The sequence below is a fragment of the Staurois parvus genome, unplaced genomic scaffold (genome assembly GCF_062004578.1).
Source record: "Staurois parvus isolate SC_StPar_1 unplaced genomic scaffold, SC_StPar_1.0 ptg000244l, whole genome shotgun sequence".
NCBI lineage: Eukaryota > Metazoa > Chordata > Amphibia > Anura > Ranidae > Staurois > Staurois parvus.
The window spans coordinates 9,435,791-9,454,552 of record NW_028318040.1 but is presented as its reverse complement, the minus strand read 5'-3'; the positions used below and the strand labels follow the sequence as shown (position 1 = coordinate 9,454,552).

General features: G+C 41.7%; 1 protein-coding gene across 1 annotated transcript in view; it reads right to left on the bottom strand.

Moving 5' to 3' along the window:
- The window catches only part of LOC149459869 (alcohol dehydrogenase 1-like), a 29,577-nt gene extending 17,857 nt beyond the window's left edge, over positions 1 to 11,720 (bottom strand). The window contains exons 1-3 of the mRNA XM_089680563.1: positions 11,589 to 11,720; positions 10,374 to 10,475; positions 8,185 to 8,326 (exon numbers count right to left, since the gene is read on the bottom strand). Of these exons, the coding sequence (XP_089536689.1) occupies positions 8,185 to 8,326; positions 10,374 to 10,475; positions 11,589 to 11,606 (262 nt within the window). The 5' untranslated portion in view covers positions 11,607 to 11,720. The remainder of the gene's footprint in view (positions 1 to 8,184; positions 8,327 to 10,373; positions 10,476 to 11,588) is intronic.
- Positions 11,721 to 18,762: the final 7,042 nt, after the last annotated feature.

Genomic DNA, 18,762 nt, shown 5'->3' with positions numbered 1-18,762 from the left:
AAACTGTAGCTGCTGACTTTTAGACTACAGACACTTACCTGTCCCTCGGTCCTGCAGTGTCCTCATTATGGCTGGTTTCACCGGCCGTCTTCTCTCCGCGGCACCGGCATCTTCAGTGTGGACACTCTGCTGTGACAGCTTGCGGCTTCACAGCCGGGTGACCACTGCGCATGCGCGAGTAGCGCTGCGCTTTCTGAATGGTCACGCGGTCTTCTGGGACCTGTCACTTTTCCCAGAAAACTATGGGGAGGGATGGGGGAGGACAACTACAGCTTCTGATCGCCTTAGGCTCCCCCCCTCCACTCCCAAAAGGTGCCAATCCTTAACGTGGAGTGGGGGACAATGCATTAAAGTGGAACTTCCCCTTATGGGTGGAGCTCTGCTTTAAGTTTATCCATAATTATATTTTTTGGTGCTTGAAGTTTTTTTTTAATTAATTTATCCAATTAGTAGGCTGCTTTTAACCCCTTCCCGCCAGCGCCTCCCGGCCCTTTAAGACTTTCAGAAGGGAGGTGGGGCGGGGTTTAGGGATCATGTGACCGCCGTGACACATCGTCATGGCAGTCACATGATCGGGAAAGGTCCCGATCAAAAGAGCAGACCGGGACCTTTCCGTGAGTACCGGACATGTGTGTTGGGAGCTGGCACTCACTTACTGGAATCTGTCAGTCTGTGTCCACTCTGCTCCCCCTGCCTGCATGTGAGCAGGGGGAGAGAGAGGGGGGGAGATGGGGGGGTTGAGAGAGAGAGAGAGAGAGAGAGGAAAGAGAGAAAGGGGTGGGGGGAGTGGGAGGGAGAAGGGGTGAGAGAGGGGGGAGAGAGAGACGCTGAGGGGGTGAGAGAGAGAAGGTGAGGGGGGAGTGAGAGAAATGGTGAGGGGGTGAGAGAGAGAGAGGGGGGGGGAAGAGGGGGAGAGAGAGGGGGGAGAGAAAGAGGGGGTGAGAGAGATATTGGGAAGAAAGGGTGAGGGGGTGAGAGAGGGGGGGAGAGGGGGGAGGGGGAGAGAGAGAGAGGGAGGAGAGAAGGGGGGAGAGAGGGAGGGTGAGGGGGGAGGGGGAGGGTGAGGGGTTGAGAGAGATAGGGTGAGAGGGGAGAGAGAGGGGGTGTGAGAGAGAGAGACGGTGAGAGAGAGAGGGTGAGCAGGGAAGAGAGAGAGGGTGAGGGGGGGGAGAAAGAGGGGAGAGAAAGGGGGAGTGGGAGAGAGGTTGAGTGGATGAGAGAGAGAGGGTGAGCAAAAATTATCCTGGATCGACGTGGCTGACACAGAATGCCGACTTTGTTCGGCTCTGGTACTGCTGAAACAGCTCCTGATTCCCTCTTCTGTCAGACGTTTGTACTGTCCTTAGTGGATTTTAAAGCAGTTGTAAAGGAAACTTTTTTTTTTAATAACAAACATATCTATACTTATAGAATTGCACAGAGCAGCCCTGAACCTTCCCTTCTCAGGTCCCTCACCGGTGGTTCTGGCTCCTCCCCTCCACCAAGGGCCCCCAGTTCTGCTTCCCATGAGGGTACTCATGCAGGCTCACTCCTCAGCCCTGCTGCTGCATCCATTGACACAGACTCTGCCCTGCCCCCTTGTCACTTTGATTGAATGCAGTGGGAGCCAAAGGCTCTTGCTGCCTCAGCAAAGCCTGTGAGACCCAGAAGTGTGGGAAGAGAAGAGCTGCAGACCTGCACAGTGCTGGATCGAATGAGGGTTCAGGTAAGTATAAGGGGGGTGAGATGCCGATATCGATGCCTACATGTTTTTTACCTTAATGCAAGGAATGCACTAAGGCAAAAAATATTTAGGCTTTATAACCACTTTAAGCCTGGGTGTGTTGATCAGCTTGTGCCCTATACCACAGGTCTGCACTGTCCAGCATTGGCAGCCAGATCACTATCATCATCCATCATCATGTGTGTTGTGTGCCGGTGGGCCTATCTTCACTCTGCCTCTCTACTCTGCTCTGTTTGGCTCGGCCCCACTTTACTGTGCTTCATCTGGGACCTGTAGCAGTGTTCTTAGTGGTGTCCCAGTATACTGCCATTTGGAAGCCAGGAAGCTTGGAAGCCTGGGAGCCTAGAAACATGGGTTCTCGATCTGCTAGTCATCGCTTTATCTATTGTTGTGCCCATCTGCCAGTCTGCTGGTTTGTCAGCTATTATTCAGCTTGCTACTTCCTATTTTGAAGCCTGTATCTTTTGAACCTGTGTGCTTGACCTTCTGCTCATCTGCTTATTTGCTCATCTGCCCACTGCTCATCCAGTCCATCCAGTCCATCCATTCCATCCATCTATTCATCCATCTGCCTACTTGCTGGGTCTCACAATCTGCCTGCTTGGTGTGCCCTACTGTTCTCTGGTTGCTTGCCTGCCTGATTGCTGATTGTAGTTCTTTTGTTTGTAATCCTGCTGCTTCTTTGCTTTTTGACTTGACATTTTTCATTATTGTTCATTATTGACCACTGCCTGCTTGCTTGATTGTTTGCTGTTTGTTGCTTATTAGAGGTCATGACTAGATAGAAGGAGGGAATGGCAGTGGTCATGACAAATGAGGGGAGAGAGACATCCATTAGAGACAGCACTAACATTATACAGCAGCTCCATACATCCAGAATAACTAGAACAGAGAAGTCTAAAGAGTCTGCAGCCGCTTGTTAGGAGTGGTTTGCTAGACCAGCCCTATGAGCTAAAAATTACCCCAAATTTCCCAAAAATCCTGTACAAGCCAGTGGGAGGATCAGCCCTGCCTTTTTGTTACCCAAAGCAGTAGGTTTTCATTGTGCAACTTTACAACCTTGGGTGCCATGTGGGCCAGCTACCAACGTCTTAACAACTGATGACATCATTTGATAAGCAGGACATAAGCAGGACATATAGCACCTGCACCGCATCCTGGTTTGACCCCCCCTGCTCCTCTCTGTTAGCACTGGGCCCACATTAGCTGCATGATCAATAGAAAATTAGGGAGAACAAATGTTGGAATGCTATTCAGTACCAGTGTGCAGAGTGTATTTGCTTTGTAAGAATAAAACATCTCTAATGTTGGGTGTCCTACTTGTGGATGCTGCAATTATTAGTACAACTATTAGGGGTGCCTTTAGAATTTACCATAATTTTGGTGCCTTGACTGGAAAAAGGTTGAGAAACACTGTGCTAGACAATATAGTCTATCTAAGGACTCAGATGAAGATAAGTGTCAGCAAATGTCCACCTCTAGCTGTGTCCTCACCTCCGACATTTCACAAATGCAACCATAACATGATGTAATTACTCCTGTCTTGCTGGCTTCTCAGTCAGAATGCTCAGCCTGCTTGGATCCAACTCAGAAATCCATGACTTGTTATTCTACTCAGCAAGCTATGAGTCACAACCTTAGCCAGCTAACAGCAAGCTGTGATCTTACTTAGCAATCGCTGGGCAGGGGCCCTCTTCAGCAAGTAATGGACAGTGACTCCACTCAAATTCTGAGCAGCTATGCAGTGGGACTTAACACATATTGTGGCCCAAGGGTGGATGAAGAGACTCCAAAACCTGCTTTAAGGGCTGTAATTGCCACAGTTCAGCAATGCTCTGATTCCATTCTTGCACTTACTGGGCAGACTCAGGTAGTAAGTGAGGACATTGCACTGATTCAGCATGATATACAGAAAGTACGGGAATGCACTACTGAATTGGAATATCGTGTTAGCGATATTGAAGACTCTGTTGCCACTCTTACTGCTGAGCTGGGTGGGGGATCTCGAAAAAAGACTGCAACAAAATAATATAAGGGTGGTTGGTCTCCCTGGAAATGTGGAGAGTGAAGACCTGGTTACATTTGCACAGCATTGGCTGTTGGAGACCTTTGGCAAAGAGTATGTGTCTTCTTTTCTTACTGTTGAACATGCACATAGGGTTCCCTGCCACTCGCTGACACTGGGTAACCTTCCTAGATATTTTCTTATTTGGTTACTAAACTACAGAGATAAAGAGAATATCCTCCACAGGGCTAGAATGATGAAGGAAATCCACTATAATTGTGCAAAAATTATATGCTTTTCTGATTTCTCACCTGAAACACAACGCGTAGAGCAAATTTTCAAGAGTTAAAAAAGAGACTGCAACAATTAAAGTTATCATATTCCATGATCTATCCTGCTCAGCTTAAAAATAATATATGAAGATGAAGCTCATTTTTGTGACCCTCAGCAGGCTGCCCAAGAGTGGCTTGACCACTATAATGGATAAGAATCACGTTTTGCTTCTAGATGTGCTTCTTTATCTTTTTTCTTTTCTTTGCCAAATTTTGCTGCTATTTGCTGGTGCTTGTAAGCTTTGAATATGATAATTGTAACATATCTGTTTGATAATTTTTATATATATATATATATATATATATATATATATATATATATATACAATCTAAGAGGGAGGAGCTGGTGGTACAAAAGATAATAACTGTGGGGGATGGACTGGTAGGAGGAATAGAAGATTCCGTTATTAGCTAAAGGCAGGATAGGCTTCCCTGAAGAGAGAGGTTTTCAGAGATCGCCTAAAAGTGTGCAGAGTAGTCGATAGTCTGATAGATTGGGGCAGAGAGTTCCAGAGGATGGGGAGGCTCTGGAAAAGTCCTGGAGTTGAACATGGGGGGAGCAGACAAGGGAGCTAGAGAGCAGGAGGTCGTGGGAGGAGCGGAGGGGATGGTTTGGTTGATATTTTGAGACAAGATTGGTGATGTAATTTAGGGCAGAGTTATAAATGGTTTTATATGTTATTGTTAATGTTTTGAATCTTATTTGTTGGGCAATGGGAAGCCAGTGGAGGGATTGGCAGAGAGGGGTGGCAGATACAAAACGGTTAGTAAGGTGGATGAGTCTGGCAGCAGCATTCATGATAGACTGAAGAGGGGATAGCATGTGATTAGGTAGGACAATGAAGAGGGAGTTACAATAGTCAAGGTGAGAGATAACCAGGGAGTGAATAAGTTGCTTAGTAGTTTCAGAGGTTAAGAACAGGTGTATCTTGGAGATGTTGCAGAGGTGAAGTCTACAAGATTTGGACAGTGATTGGATTTGGGGCTGACAGATGGGAGTCTAGGATTACACCTAGTACCCTGGCATGAGGGGAGGAACTGATAGTCGTATTATGGATCTTGATGGATAAGTCAGGGGAGGGGGCACGGGCTGGGGGGAATAGTATGAGCTCAGTTTTGGAAAGATTGAGTTTGAGGAAGAGGAGTGACATCCATGCCAATATGTCACTTAGTAGCTTAGTAATGCATTTAGGAGAGTGAAGAGGTGAGGTGAGGAGTAGAAAGATAGATGTGTGTGTCATCAGCATAGAGATGGTACTTAAAGCCATGGGCGTTATCAAGTGACCAAGGGAAGAGGTATAGATAGAGAAGAGAATGGGTCCAAGGACAGAACCTTGAGGGACCCCTACAGAAAGAGGAAGTGGAGAGTAGGAGACAGAGCTATAGGTAATGCTGAAGGAACGCTGCAATAGGTAGGAGGAGAATCAGGAGAGAGCAGAGTCTCGGAGGCCAAGAGAGTGGAGAGTGGTGCAAATCAAGTTGGGCATTCCCTAGACCCTATCCAAGTTGTTTATCCCCATGTAAAACAACAAAAAAAGGCTCATGGACTGGTTACTGATGCTGAGTGGAAGTTGGAAAAAGCTTGGAGCCTGGCCGTGCAGGGTGAAGGGGCCCCAATACTCAGTGGCTCCTGTGGGGGTGAGCGCTACAATGATAACAGAAATCACCCAAATGGCCCTGATCAAAAGTTTTACCCTAAAATGTTTGGCCTTGGTACAGACACACAAGGTGACACACACACATGGGTAAAAATGGCAATTAAAGGGTAATTTCCCACAACTGTGGCTTTTTAAATTGCAATTAGCGTCTGTGTATAAATTAGTTTGTTAGCTCTAATGTGGATGCACTGAGCAGGCTAGATACTGAGCCATGCAGAAAAGAACTGTAAAACGACCAGCATAACATGGTAATAGAACTTTAAAAAGATGTCCAAAGCCTTGAATATGCCAGTCAGTATTGTTAAATCACTTATTAAGAGGTGAAAAATTCGGGGGTCTCTTTATACCAAGCCAGGTACAGGTAGACCGAGAAAGATTGCAGCCACAACTGCGAGAAGAATTGTTCAGTGTACAAAGAGAAACCCTCAGGTAACCTCAGGAAAAATACAGGCTGGACTGGAAAAAGATAGTGTGGTTGTTACGAAGGAGTACAATGCAATGATACATGGTCGAGTTTCCAGAAGAATCCATGTCATACTTACCTGCTCTGTGAAGTAGTTTTGCACACAGCTACCCTGAACCTCATCTTTTTGGGTTCCCACTGGCGCTCCTGGCTCCTCCTCCTCGAGCAGTGCCCCCAGAGAAAGCTGCTTGCCCTGGGGGCACCGCTGCATGCTCGTCCCTGAGCTGCTGCTCTATGCATGCGTAAGACACATAGAGCCGTGGCTCCAGCCCACCACCAGGTCTCTCCTCATTGCCTCACTGGGTGTGATTGACAGAAGCGGGAACCAAGGGGCTGCTGTCTCAGCCAATAAGGAGGGTGAATTCCCATGCAGCCGAGGCTATTGTGAACATTGCTGGATTGGAGGGGGCTCAAGTAAGGATTGGGGGGGAGTTGGAGGGGGGGGGGGGGCGCTGCACACTGAAGGTTTTTACCTTCATGCATAGAATACATGAAGGTAAAAAACCTCGAGCCTCTAGAGCCAATTTAAAAGATGTAATCTCTATCCCTTTAAATTGGGATTATACCAACATGAAATTGTAATCACTATCTCTTTAAACAACCATATGTATAACAATAAATCTTCCAAATATGGATAAATATGTGTACAAATAAAGATAAAAATAAAAGCAATCTCAACCAAAATAAGTGTTCATGTGTTCTCTTTATCATGTGCATCCAAGTGGATTCTGGTCCAGTGATATTCTATTTCATGGTGTGAACCACCACCAAAAACATTGCACTCACCAGAGGGTATGACTACCTAAATTACAGTCAGCACAACTGCATTATGTTAATTCTCAGGAAACAGATCATGGCCTCCATCTGGATGGAATGGTCCCTTTAAAGGTCATAACTCTATGGTGATGGCATCAAAGGTGTTATCGTTATCCTAAGGGCAGCAAGGATGTGGCAGAAAAATGCTCACCACAGGATCCAGAGATGTTTTTATAGTGTAGTACCTTTTATAAAAATTTGAAGTGTCAAACATAACAATAGGCAGCCAGATAAAAATGTACAAAGATGGCCACCATATGCAAATCCATGCAGCGGCGTAACGTCAGCACTCTAAGACTTCTAAGGGTGCTGACAGTAACATGTCTCATATATATACAAGTTCCAAATATTCACAAATGAAGTTGTAACGAGCTTCTATAGTGTTAAAGTCCTGTGGCCATTTTGCCTATGATTTTCCTAAAGAAAACAATGTATATAGGGACAAAGCATAGAGAATAATACGGTTGCCATCTTATTGAAGTCCAAATGCCATTTTCACAATGGACTTTAAGTACATCCACCATTTTATTGAAGATCAATGGGACGCCAATGGACTTACAGAAAGATCAGAAAAGCTAAATCAATTCTAACCAGTGATCAAGCATAAACAGTAAAATAAATGTATATAGTACTCTTAATGTATAATATTAGATAAAATCGTCAAACGTGAACAAAAACGTAATTGGAATAATGGCCATCAGTTTCTTATAAGCGATTTAATCATTATTATGGAAAGAGTAAGATAATTATGTTTTTGTTCATATGTACTTAATTTTTGTAAAGGCTGCACAAATAGTTGGCACTATATACAGTAAATCCTAAATATAAGGTCCCTTTCAGATGGGGCGGATCCATCAGTGGATCTGCTTGCTCAGCGGGGATCTCTCCGATGATCACCACTGAGCAAGTGGATGACAGCTGCCCACTGTTTTCTTTGGGGCAATACAATGGAAATGGACTGCCTGTCCATTTCCATCTGACTGTCATCAGATCAGACAAGGATTGGATCCCCATCCGTCTGTTTTTAGTATACAGGATTGGATTGGATGCCGGTCCATAGAGAGCTATGGATGGTCCAATAAGACGTCAGTGTGAAAGGGTTATTAAAGCGGTAGTAAACCGCAAGAAAGAAAAAAAAATTCCCCTGCAAGGTAATGTCATGTATGTTCCTAAAGATTTTTAAATACCTGGTTTTAATCCAGTTACTCCTTTTCCAACACTTTCAATTATTCCAGCTCCTTCATGGCCCAAAATAACAGGAAAATTCAACCCTGGAAATACATCATGGATTGCATGGTCATCTGTTCGACATATTCCTGTGCTTACCATCTAAACATATTATAAAACAAAAGTAAAAGTGGGTTTTCAAAATTGCTTGGTTACAAAATGAACATATGTTTAGATATGGATTTGCATTGTACAGGATAAATTACATTGAAATTACAGCTTTCCAATGCTATGTATCTTTATGCGTCATCTTTTATGCTCATACTGTATAACCTAAAGTATATGTGAACCCTCACCTTGTAAAACTAGAAATGCAATGCAAAACATTGGTTATCTGTGACTCTTGCTGCCCTCTGTACAGCAAGTCACTCCTATTAGACATTGTTAAAGTGTTGCTAAATCTATGACTCTGCATTCACTATATCTGGTCTTCCACAGTACACAGAACATCAAAATACAGTTATTTTAGTAAATATAAACTGCTAAACACCTTTTTTCATCAGCAGATTATAGAAGTCTTTTAACTTCTATCAGTGTCCAGCCGAGCACTGGTTAATCTTGGAGAAGTTTTCATTCTGCTCTGACTGTCCTATGAGGCTGCATAACCCCTGATCCTCTGTCTCGACAGTGCTGATTGGCCCTGTGCTGACCACATGTACTTTCCAAAAAGAAAAGAAAAAAAACTCTCTAGCAATACATACTAAACTGAACATGTGCAGAGCGACTCCTAGAACTCTGTATTGTGAACAGATGGATTTGAGACAGTAGAAGAAGGGGAGGATCAGAGAAGTCAGGATCAAACAGCCTTTTTATACAATGCAGAGGATTAACCCCTTAGGTTCTACAGTGAGTATAACAAGCATGCTTTACAGACTGATTTTACTGTTGTGGGTTTAGTAACATTTTAACTTCTGTCTGAATTGTAATGACACTGCATCCTGTTTTATTTGTGTATTCTCTCTGCATTATGCTTCAATAAAAATGATTCATGGAAAAACATTATAAATACTTATTTATTAATTTTTTTATACTTGAAAAGTTTGCAAATAAATAATTGTTCTTCAAAAATTTAGACCAAGATGTATTCTGCTACATGTCTTTGGTGAAAATGACCCAAATTAGTATTTATTATTTAGTTTGTAGGAAAGTTATAGAGTCCACAAACTATGGTATAGATCTGAAAATTGATCAATCCTGAAGTACTGACGGCCAATCTAATTTCTTGAGGTCCAAGAATGTCAGAACAGTACAGATATCCCCCAAATGACCCCTTTTTGCAAAGTAGACAGTCCAACGTATTTCATAACAGGCATGGAGAGTTTTTTGAAGTTGTAATTTTTTTGTCATAATTTTTCAGAAAATGGAGAAATTAATAAAATGATTTTCACAATTTTCTTTTTACATACTGTCACCAGTGCAGTACAACGTCATCATATAACTGGCATGGTGGTGATCAGGGACACTGACTGGCAACAGTACGAAAAAAAAAATTATATATTTTTTTATTTTTTATAAAAAAATTCTCTTTTTTTTAAGATTTTTTTTTCATATTCCACTATGACCAAAGTAGTATAATGTTACCATAGTAACATTGTACTACTTTGGGGAAGTGATCAGTATTTTTTTTTTTTTTACACAATTTACTTATAGCAAAGAATTACTTTGCTGTAAGCAAGCATTTACCTGAATGAAATTGATTCATTCAGGGTTTTTTTTTTTGTGATTAGCTGTGATTTGGCCACAGCTGATCACATGACACAGCTGGGCTGTGATTGGCCCAGCTTGTGCATGTGATCGCTGTGACCATTCACAGCTAGACACACTTGTATATAATGGATGGCATTAAAGGAAGCCATTCATTGTATACAACGGTCATGTGACCTGCTGTGATTGGTCACAGCAGGTCACATGGTACTGGCAACGGGACCAGTACACAGATCTGTCATTGGCCTTTTCCGAGGTACACGGCCAGTGACAGATCGCGCTGCAGCGTGGCCCTGTGGGCATTCACAATGCACTCCGGAAAGGACGCCATATAGCATCCACCCGGCGGGACGAGCTGTTCGCCCGGCCTGCCATCTGGCTATAGGCCGGGCGGCAACTGGTTAAAGAGACTGCTATATAGCTAGCCAACAAATAACAAAATTACCTTAATCCGAACTTCACCTTCTTTTGGTGGTTGTACTTCAATCTCCTCAATTTCCAGTGGCTGATTTGGGGCCCAAGCCACAGCTGCTTTACATTTAATAACCTATAAGCAAAACATACACACCGCTATAAAAGAGCTTACTTGGTGCAGTTGTTAAAAGAGTCATTCAAAAGTAGGCCCTGAGCTGGTCTGTATTAGTCTTCAATTCAGATACTGTTTCCCTGAAAGCACATGGATTTGAACACTGAGATATTGCTTGCAAACCCACAAGATAGCATCAGTAGCTTAGTTAGATTAGATATATATTGATATGGATATTGTGCTATTGATAGACTATCAATTGCACATGAAAAACATTTTTTCAAAACAGAAAAACAACAATATTCCAGTGAAAATTCATTCTTTTTTGTAAATTCTTTATTAATTTTTAGTACAATGGGAATCCTACAACTCTGTAACATAAAAGCATAGTACACTGATGTCAACATAAAAGATATTTGAAATAGCAGTATAGAACCATACTGACAAGTTACCAGGTTTAGTGACAAGAGAGTACCTGCGAGATATTTATAGAGCGCAGGGGCAGACTGACAACTCATGGGGCCCCTGGGCAATAGGGGATCATGGGGCCCCTGTGTCCTTGCCCAAACTCAAAAAAGCCTATGAAAAAGGTACCAGGGGCATCTCATGGGGCCCCCTACTGACCCCGGGCCCTCGGGAAGTGCCTGAGTTTCCGAATGGTCAGTCCGCCCCTGATAGAGCGTTTAACCCATAGTGTGCTTTTTAAACTAGTATAGAAAAGGTATGGTATAGACTGAATGTGTGATAGGTAATATTAGAAAGGGGGATCAGGTGCAAATTTTAAGGGGTGAGGGAAACAAAAAAGAGGGAAGAAAAGGAGGATAAAGGGTAAAGTGGTAAGGGGGGATAAAGGGTATGAAATCAGTTGGGTTGGGAAGGAGGGGTTGGAAAGTGTATTCAGAGTCAAAAGGGAAAGAGAAAAAATGAAAATATCTATTAAGAGCTGAAGATATTGTATATGTACTTAATTAGCAATATTACTTTATACAAATTTAAAACTGATTTATATTCCAGGATTTTTTTTTTTTGCCAAGGAGGGAACATTTACTGCGATTTTCATGCCATAACTAATTCTAAGAATATTAAGCAAAAAGTTATGAGAGGTATGTAATAGCCGAAATGCAAAATTCTTACCTTTTCTGTAGTACTCATTGTTAAATTAATATCTTCTTGTTAGCAAAAGAAATGTTCAACCAAATTTGTGCATTATAACAGCTGCTTTCTCAGGACACTCCCACTCAAAGCTACATTGAGAAAAAAAAATTCTTTACCAGTGGTTGAACTTTTGCTACACAATGTTGTATTGCATAGATTTGCACATTTGCGAGAAGACCTTGGATCTGATCTGTCAGATCAACCTATGAACTTTCTGGATAACGTCAACTGACTGGAGCATATTACGTTATCCGAGCAGATATTTGCTTTGTGGCTATGAACTTTGCATGATCAGAGTATTAGCTTTTAACCAAAAGTCAAAAGTAATGCAGATCAGTTGCCACACAAAATATGTTGTGATTTTAACATATACTGTACACCAAATTATAACACAGTCCCAACATCTTCATGTTACATCTTAGAAACTGGTATCATAGAAGTGGTTTACAAATGTGAAGGAAGCTGTGGTTAAGTTTGTTCCAATTATCCAATCACATGCTCAAAAATGTTACCTCTCCTGCGCCAATGGATATTTAAAGCAAACATCACTTTTTTAAAATTATGCCATAGCACCATTGTGTCAATCATAGATAACCCACCACCATAATATACTGTATATATACCCAGGGATCCCTGGAAGCTATATCTTAATACCGTAATTACATGACTGTTAACATATGCAGTTTAACTAAAGTTAATGTGCATATTGGACATGATTCAGTGTTTTTTATATTCTATCTACAGCTCACTAACATAAGTCTATTGATTGACTGGGGTCTGTGCATTGCATTTAGGAAAGACCACCTGCAATCTGGATTCCTGGCATATTATAGGTATAAGAAAGATCCTGAAATATGGGAAATTGACAGTGCAAAAGCAGCATGTCATTACCTTATTTCTCAGAACTCATGCTTCTCTTTGACATGTCAGACCCTGCATATAATGCTACAGCAGGTTAATGAAGGACCTTTAAATACATTTGCATATGCAAGCATAACCTGGCCATTAGACCTTAAAGGATCTCAGATTATATTTGCACATGCAGCCAAGATCTGCCCTTGTTTATGTATGAATATTCACAATAGGGTACAGTAATCCTTCATGTTATGGAAGCAAAAGGAGACATTGGATGAAAGTACTTCACACCTTTGGCTTATCTGAGATAGAACAAATGCAACTGATCTTCCTCTTTCGTTCTTTGAACCATTATCCCTTTAAACACACAGGTGATGGCCACCATGTGTTTAAATGGAAATACGGACAGTATACAGCATCCACTGTTGCAATTCTGACATATAAAGTGATACTAAAACATAAAAATGTTTTTTTTACCTTAATGCATTCCTTGCAATAAGGTAAAAATCATTTTCAGTTTCTCTGTCCTCCCCCTTTCCTGTGTAAAGGGGAAGAGAGGGGAGAACAGATCCAGCAATGTGCATGGCTGTATCTCTTCTGCCCTCTCACACAGGGACTCTAGCAGCCGGAGCCATTGCAATCAAATGCAGTGAAGAGGAAGTGGAGGGGGCTATATCCCGTTCTGTGTGTCTATGGAGTGTGGCTCCATAAACTCACAGCTCATGAGTGAGCAGACACTACATGCCTCCATAGCAGTGTGGGACCACAGGAAGAAGAGAAGGAGCGAAGATCGCCGGTGGGGGACCCAAGAAGAGAAGGATCAGGGCCACTCTGTGTAATACCATTACACAGAGCAGAGGAGTATAACATGTTCGTTATTATTTTTTCTTTAATCTAGACTTTAGTAATTCTTTAAAAAAAATGTCTAACAGAGTGTACATTATGGTGTCTTCTTCAAAGAAGTTCTTTAATTTCTTGCTAGAGATTTATCTGATATTATTTGATAGTTTTTCAAATATTGTTTAATTGGGAACTAGAGATGTGCATGATGAAAAAAATTAGTTTTGTTTCAGATTCAATCATTAAGTTAATCATTTTGTTTCATCATATTCATTTTCGGAATCCATTTCATATATCCAGATTCGAGTTGTATATTTGTTCAGAATCAATTCATATATTCTAAATTTATTTTGAAAGATTCAGATTCATTTGTTATGTTGTTATGCTATTTACTGACTTGCTATTGTTACTATTGTGATTTGTAGTTTCAGATACATCTGAATAAGTAAATCTGAAAATTTAGTCTGAATCCTGATTCATAACGAAAAGAATCGCACATGTCTAATGAGAACAGTATATACTTAGGCTAGGTAGAGTCCACCTGGTTTGTACAGTGACCAGTCCAGATCACTTATAAAAGAAGTCCAATTTAATGTTGCAAGAGGCACTGGCCCTCATAAATGATCTTTAGTATTTCCTAATAGTTTAAATGGTAAAACAAGAGCTCGCAGATGCTAATTGCAAAACTGTCACCACTCAAAGGGTATGAGGGTGTTGAAGGTGTGCTAGATATTTTAATATATCCAGTAGACACACCATTAGTGCCATTATTCTAGGTACAACTATATTTCCACATGACAAGGTTTAAGGTGTCTTTAGGAAGGAACTGTAGGAATTATGAATTATACCTAGAATTTGACTATGGGAAATTCACTTATAGGTCACTAACTGAGCATCTCAGATGTGTATTCATAACCACTTTAAGACAAAACCTATTCTGAAACTTCTCTCCTACTCTCCTCTGCATTCTTTCTAATTGGAATTTTCTTTTTTGTGAAATGTATCATCTTTCATGACATTAGTTTTTAATTTGACCATTTTGTCACCAGCTTTTAAAAATTTTGGGCAAAATGAGGGTGGTATGATATTCAGCACAACTTCCTCATTCTCTGCACACACTTTAGGGTTCGTCATACCTCACTATCGTCACACTAGGTGCACAAAAAAAAATACTAAACGGACAGCTGGACAGTTCCCCAAGGTGACTTAACCTCCCAACTGTCAGGAAGTGTCAGTTTTTTTTATCAAGTATCCACTGGATTAGGGATCTATAGTAACCAGATCCTTGGTTCAAGATTTAAGAGTTGATTAAAATTAAGTTATTGAGCAGCTGCCTAGCAGACAGGCCAAATAATATTAAATGTTTGCAAGTCTACCTCATGCATGATTTACTATTACACTTGGAAAACACATTACAAGTGATGCGAGTATTTAGGGACTTTTTCTCATGGCTTTTTCTTTTAGCAGAATTCTATACTTTTTCTTTTACAAAGATTTATTGACAGCACATTAAACAAAGCCATTTGTCACATAACAAAATTTTTTTAAAATTATAACAAAAACTTGTGGTCTGAAGAACACAGAAATACAAATAAGGCACCAATGGCAAAACCAGTGCATATTGAAAAGTATACAATCATTGGGAATGCCACAACAAGAAATTTAAATAATGTCCTAGGAACTAAAATTATGAATGCAAGATTATGTTATGTAACAAATTGAAGAGAAAAAACATGTCAGATCTACACAACAGATATATCCAACAACTGTCTAAACTGTGCTCGGCTGGAGAGCCAGGCTGCTGCATGGTTATGTAACAGTAAATGAAGCTAGAAAGAAATAAGTTAAAAAAAAACTAGGAAGGAGGATGAATCAGAGCAAGCCAGGAGGCGGGGGTCAAAGGGTTCCATGTACCAAGCACTGTAAAACTGCTAAGAGGAGATGATCAAAACTCAAAGGATGGGCACTTGCTATCCAAGGCTAGCAAACCCGAAGAAATTTATCATGGGAGTCTGACAAAATAGCCATCAGTTTTTCATTAACCATAATGTTGTTCATACAATATTTTACCGATTCGAAACTGAGAAGGGCAACATCCAGGCTTTTGCTAAGTTTAGTGGCCATAAAAAGATGTAATGCTAGCTGATGTTCCGAATGAACCAATGCCTCTTTAGGTTTAAAAAGAAAGCCCTCCCAGGGGTTTGATATCCAAGTGTAATAACCAGTGGTGTATTTAGGTTTTGTGCTGCCCTTGGCAACACAAAAACTGTGCACCCCCCCTCCCCCCTTCCCCAGTGAGAAAGAGGTTGCATGGTGACAGTAGCAACTAGGGTGTAAAGGGTGGTGACAATTAAGAAGGAGTGTATACAGTGTATTATGGGGGGTGATGGGGGAGCCATAGCTGTACGAAGGGTGTGATGGGTGTAAGCATGAATTGTGGAGTGTGATGGGTGGTGAGAGGTGCAGGAGGGTTTATGTGATTTTCATATGCAGAGTATAGTAGGGTGAGATCTATGAGATGTGCTGGCAGGGTTGGGGTGTGATGGGTGTAATGGGGAGTGTTGGGTGATGTCAGGTCTCTGCAGGGAGTGGATGGGTGTATGCCGGGTATGGTGGGATGTAAATTCCTTCCAATTCACAGACTAAAGCCCCCAGAGTGATCTCCCTCCCCCCCACAGAGACTGCCCCATATACATCGATTCCCCCCCCCCCCTTACAGACTGCCCTCATATACAGGTGAAACTCAAAAAATTAGAATAATGTGTCAAAGTTCATTTATTTCAGTACTGCAACTTAAAAGGTGAAACTAATATATGAGATAGACTCATTACATGCAAAGCAAGATAGTTCAAGCCGTGATTTGTCATAATTGTGATGATTATGGCTTACAGCTCATGAAAACCCCAAATCCACAATCTCAGAAAATTAGAATATTGTGAACAGGTGCAATATTCTTGGCTCAAAGTGTCCCACTCTAATCAGCTAATTAAGCCATGACACCTGCACAGGGTTCCTGAGCCTTTAAATGGTCTCTCAGTCTGGTTCAGTAGGAATCACAATCACGGGAAAGACTGCTGACCTGACAGTTGTGCAGAAAACCATGATTGACACCCTCCATAAGGAGGGAAAGCCTCAAAAGGTAATTGCAAAAGAAGTTGGATGTTCCCAAAGTGCTGTATCAAAGCACATTAATAGAAAGTTATGTGGAAGGGTGTGGAAGAAAAAGGTGCACAAGCAGCAGGGATGACCGCAGCCTGGAGAGGATTGTCAGGAAAAGGCCATTCAAAAGTGTTGGGGACTTTCACAAGGAGTGGACTGAGGCTGGAGTCAGTGCATCAGGAGCCACCACACAGACGGATCCTGGACATGGGCGTCAAATGTTGTATTCCTCTTATAAAGCCGCTACTGAACAACAACCAACGTCAGCAGCGTCTTACCCGGGCTAAAGAAAGACAGACCTGGTCTGTTGCTCAGTGGTCCAAAGTCCTCTTTTCTGATGAGAACAACTTTTGCATCTCATTTGGAAACCAAGGACCCAGAGTATGGAAGAAGAATGAAGAGGCACACTCTGCATTGCCAAGAGAAAGATGAGACCAAACAATGCAGAAGAGCTGAAGGCCGCTATTGAAGCATCCTGGTCTTCCATAATGCCTCAGCAGTGCTACAGGCTGATAGCTTCCATGCCACGCCGCAATGAGTCAGTAATTTACTGCAAAAGGGGCCTGAACCAAGTACTGAGTACATATGCATGCTTATACTTTTCAGATGTCCGATATTGTTCTATGTACAATCCTTGTTTTATTGATTGCATGTAATATTCAAATTTTCTGAGATTGTGGATTTGGGGTTTTCATGAGCTGTAAGCCATAATCATCACAATTATGACAAATCACTGCTTGAACTATCTTGCTTTGCATGTAATGAGTCTATCTCATATATTAATTTCACCTTTTAAGTTGCATTACTGAAATAAATGAACTTTTGCACGATATTGTAGTTTTTCAAGTTTCAACTATACACTGATCCCCACCAATAGACTGCCTCCATATACACTGATCCCCACCAATAGACTGCCTCCATATACACTGATTGCCCCCCCCCCCAACAGACTGCCTCCATATACACTGATTGCCCCCCTCCAACAGACTGCCTCCATATACACTGATTGCCCCCTCCAACAGACTGCCTCCATATACACTGATTGCCCCCCTCCAACAGACTGCCTCCATATACACTGATTGCCCCCCCCCAACAGACTGCCCCCATATACACGGATTCCTTCCCTCCCCCTGACCCCATATACACACGCACACACAGCCCTCATATAGAGTGGATATAAAAAGTCTACACACCCCTGTTAAATTGTCAGGTTTCTGTGATGTGAAAAAATTAGACAAAGATAAATAATTTCAGAACTTTTCCACCTTTAATTTGACCTATAAACTGTACAACTCAGTTGAACAACAAACTGAAATCTTTTAAGTGGAGGGAAGTAAAAATCAAAAACTAAAATAATATGGTTGCATAAGTGTTCACACCCTTAAACTAATACTTTATTGAAGCACCTTTTGTCTTGATTCCAGCACTCAGTCTTTTTGGGTATGAGTCTATCAGCATGGCACATCTTGACTTGGCCATATTTGCCCACTCTTCCTTGCAAAAACACTCCAAATCTGTCAGATTGCGAGGGCATCTCCTGTGCACAGCCCTCTTCAGATCATCCCACAGATTTTTGATCGGATTCAGGTCTGGGCTCTGGCTGGGCAAATCCAAAACTTTAATCTTCTTCTGGTGAAGCCATTCCTTTGTTGATTTGGATGTATGCTTTGGGTCGTTGTCATGCTGAAAGATGAAGTTTCTCTTCATGTTCAGCTTTCTAGCAGAAGCCTGAAGGTTTTGTGCCAATATTGACTGGTATTTGGAACTGTTCATAATTCCCTCTACCTTGACTAAGGCCCCAGTTCCAGCTGAAGAAAAACAGCCCCAAAGCATGATGATGCCACCACCATGCTTCACGGTGGGTATGGTGTTCTTTTGGTGATGTGCAGTGTTGCTTTTGCGCCAAACACATTTTTTGGAATTATGGCTAAAAAGTTCAACCTTGGTTTCATCAGACCATAACACATTTTACCACATGCTTTTGGGAGATTTCAGATGTGTTTTTGCAAAATATAGCTGGGCTTGGATGTTTTTCTTCGTAAGAAAAGGCTTCCATCTTGCCACTCTACCCCATAGCCCAGACATATGAAGAATACGGGAGATTGTTGTCACATGTACCACACAGCCAGTACTTGACAGATATTCCTGCAGCTCCTTTAATGTTGCTATAGGCCTCTTGACAGCCTTCCAGACTAGTTTTCTTCTTGACTTTTCATCAATTTTGGAGGGACGTCCAGTTCTTGGTAATATCACTGTTATGCTATATTTTCTCCACTTAATGATGATCGTCTTCACTGTG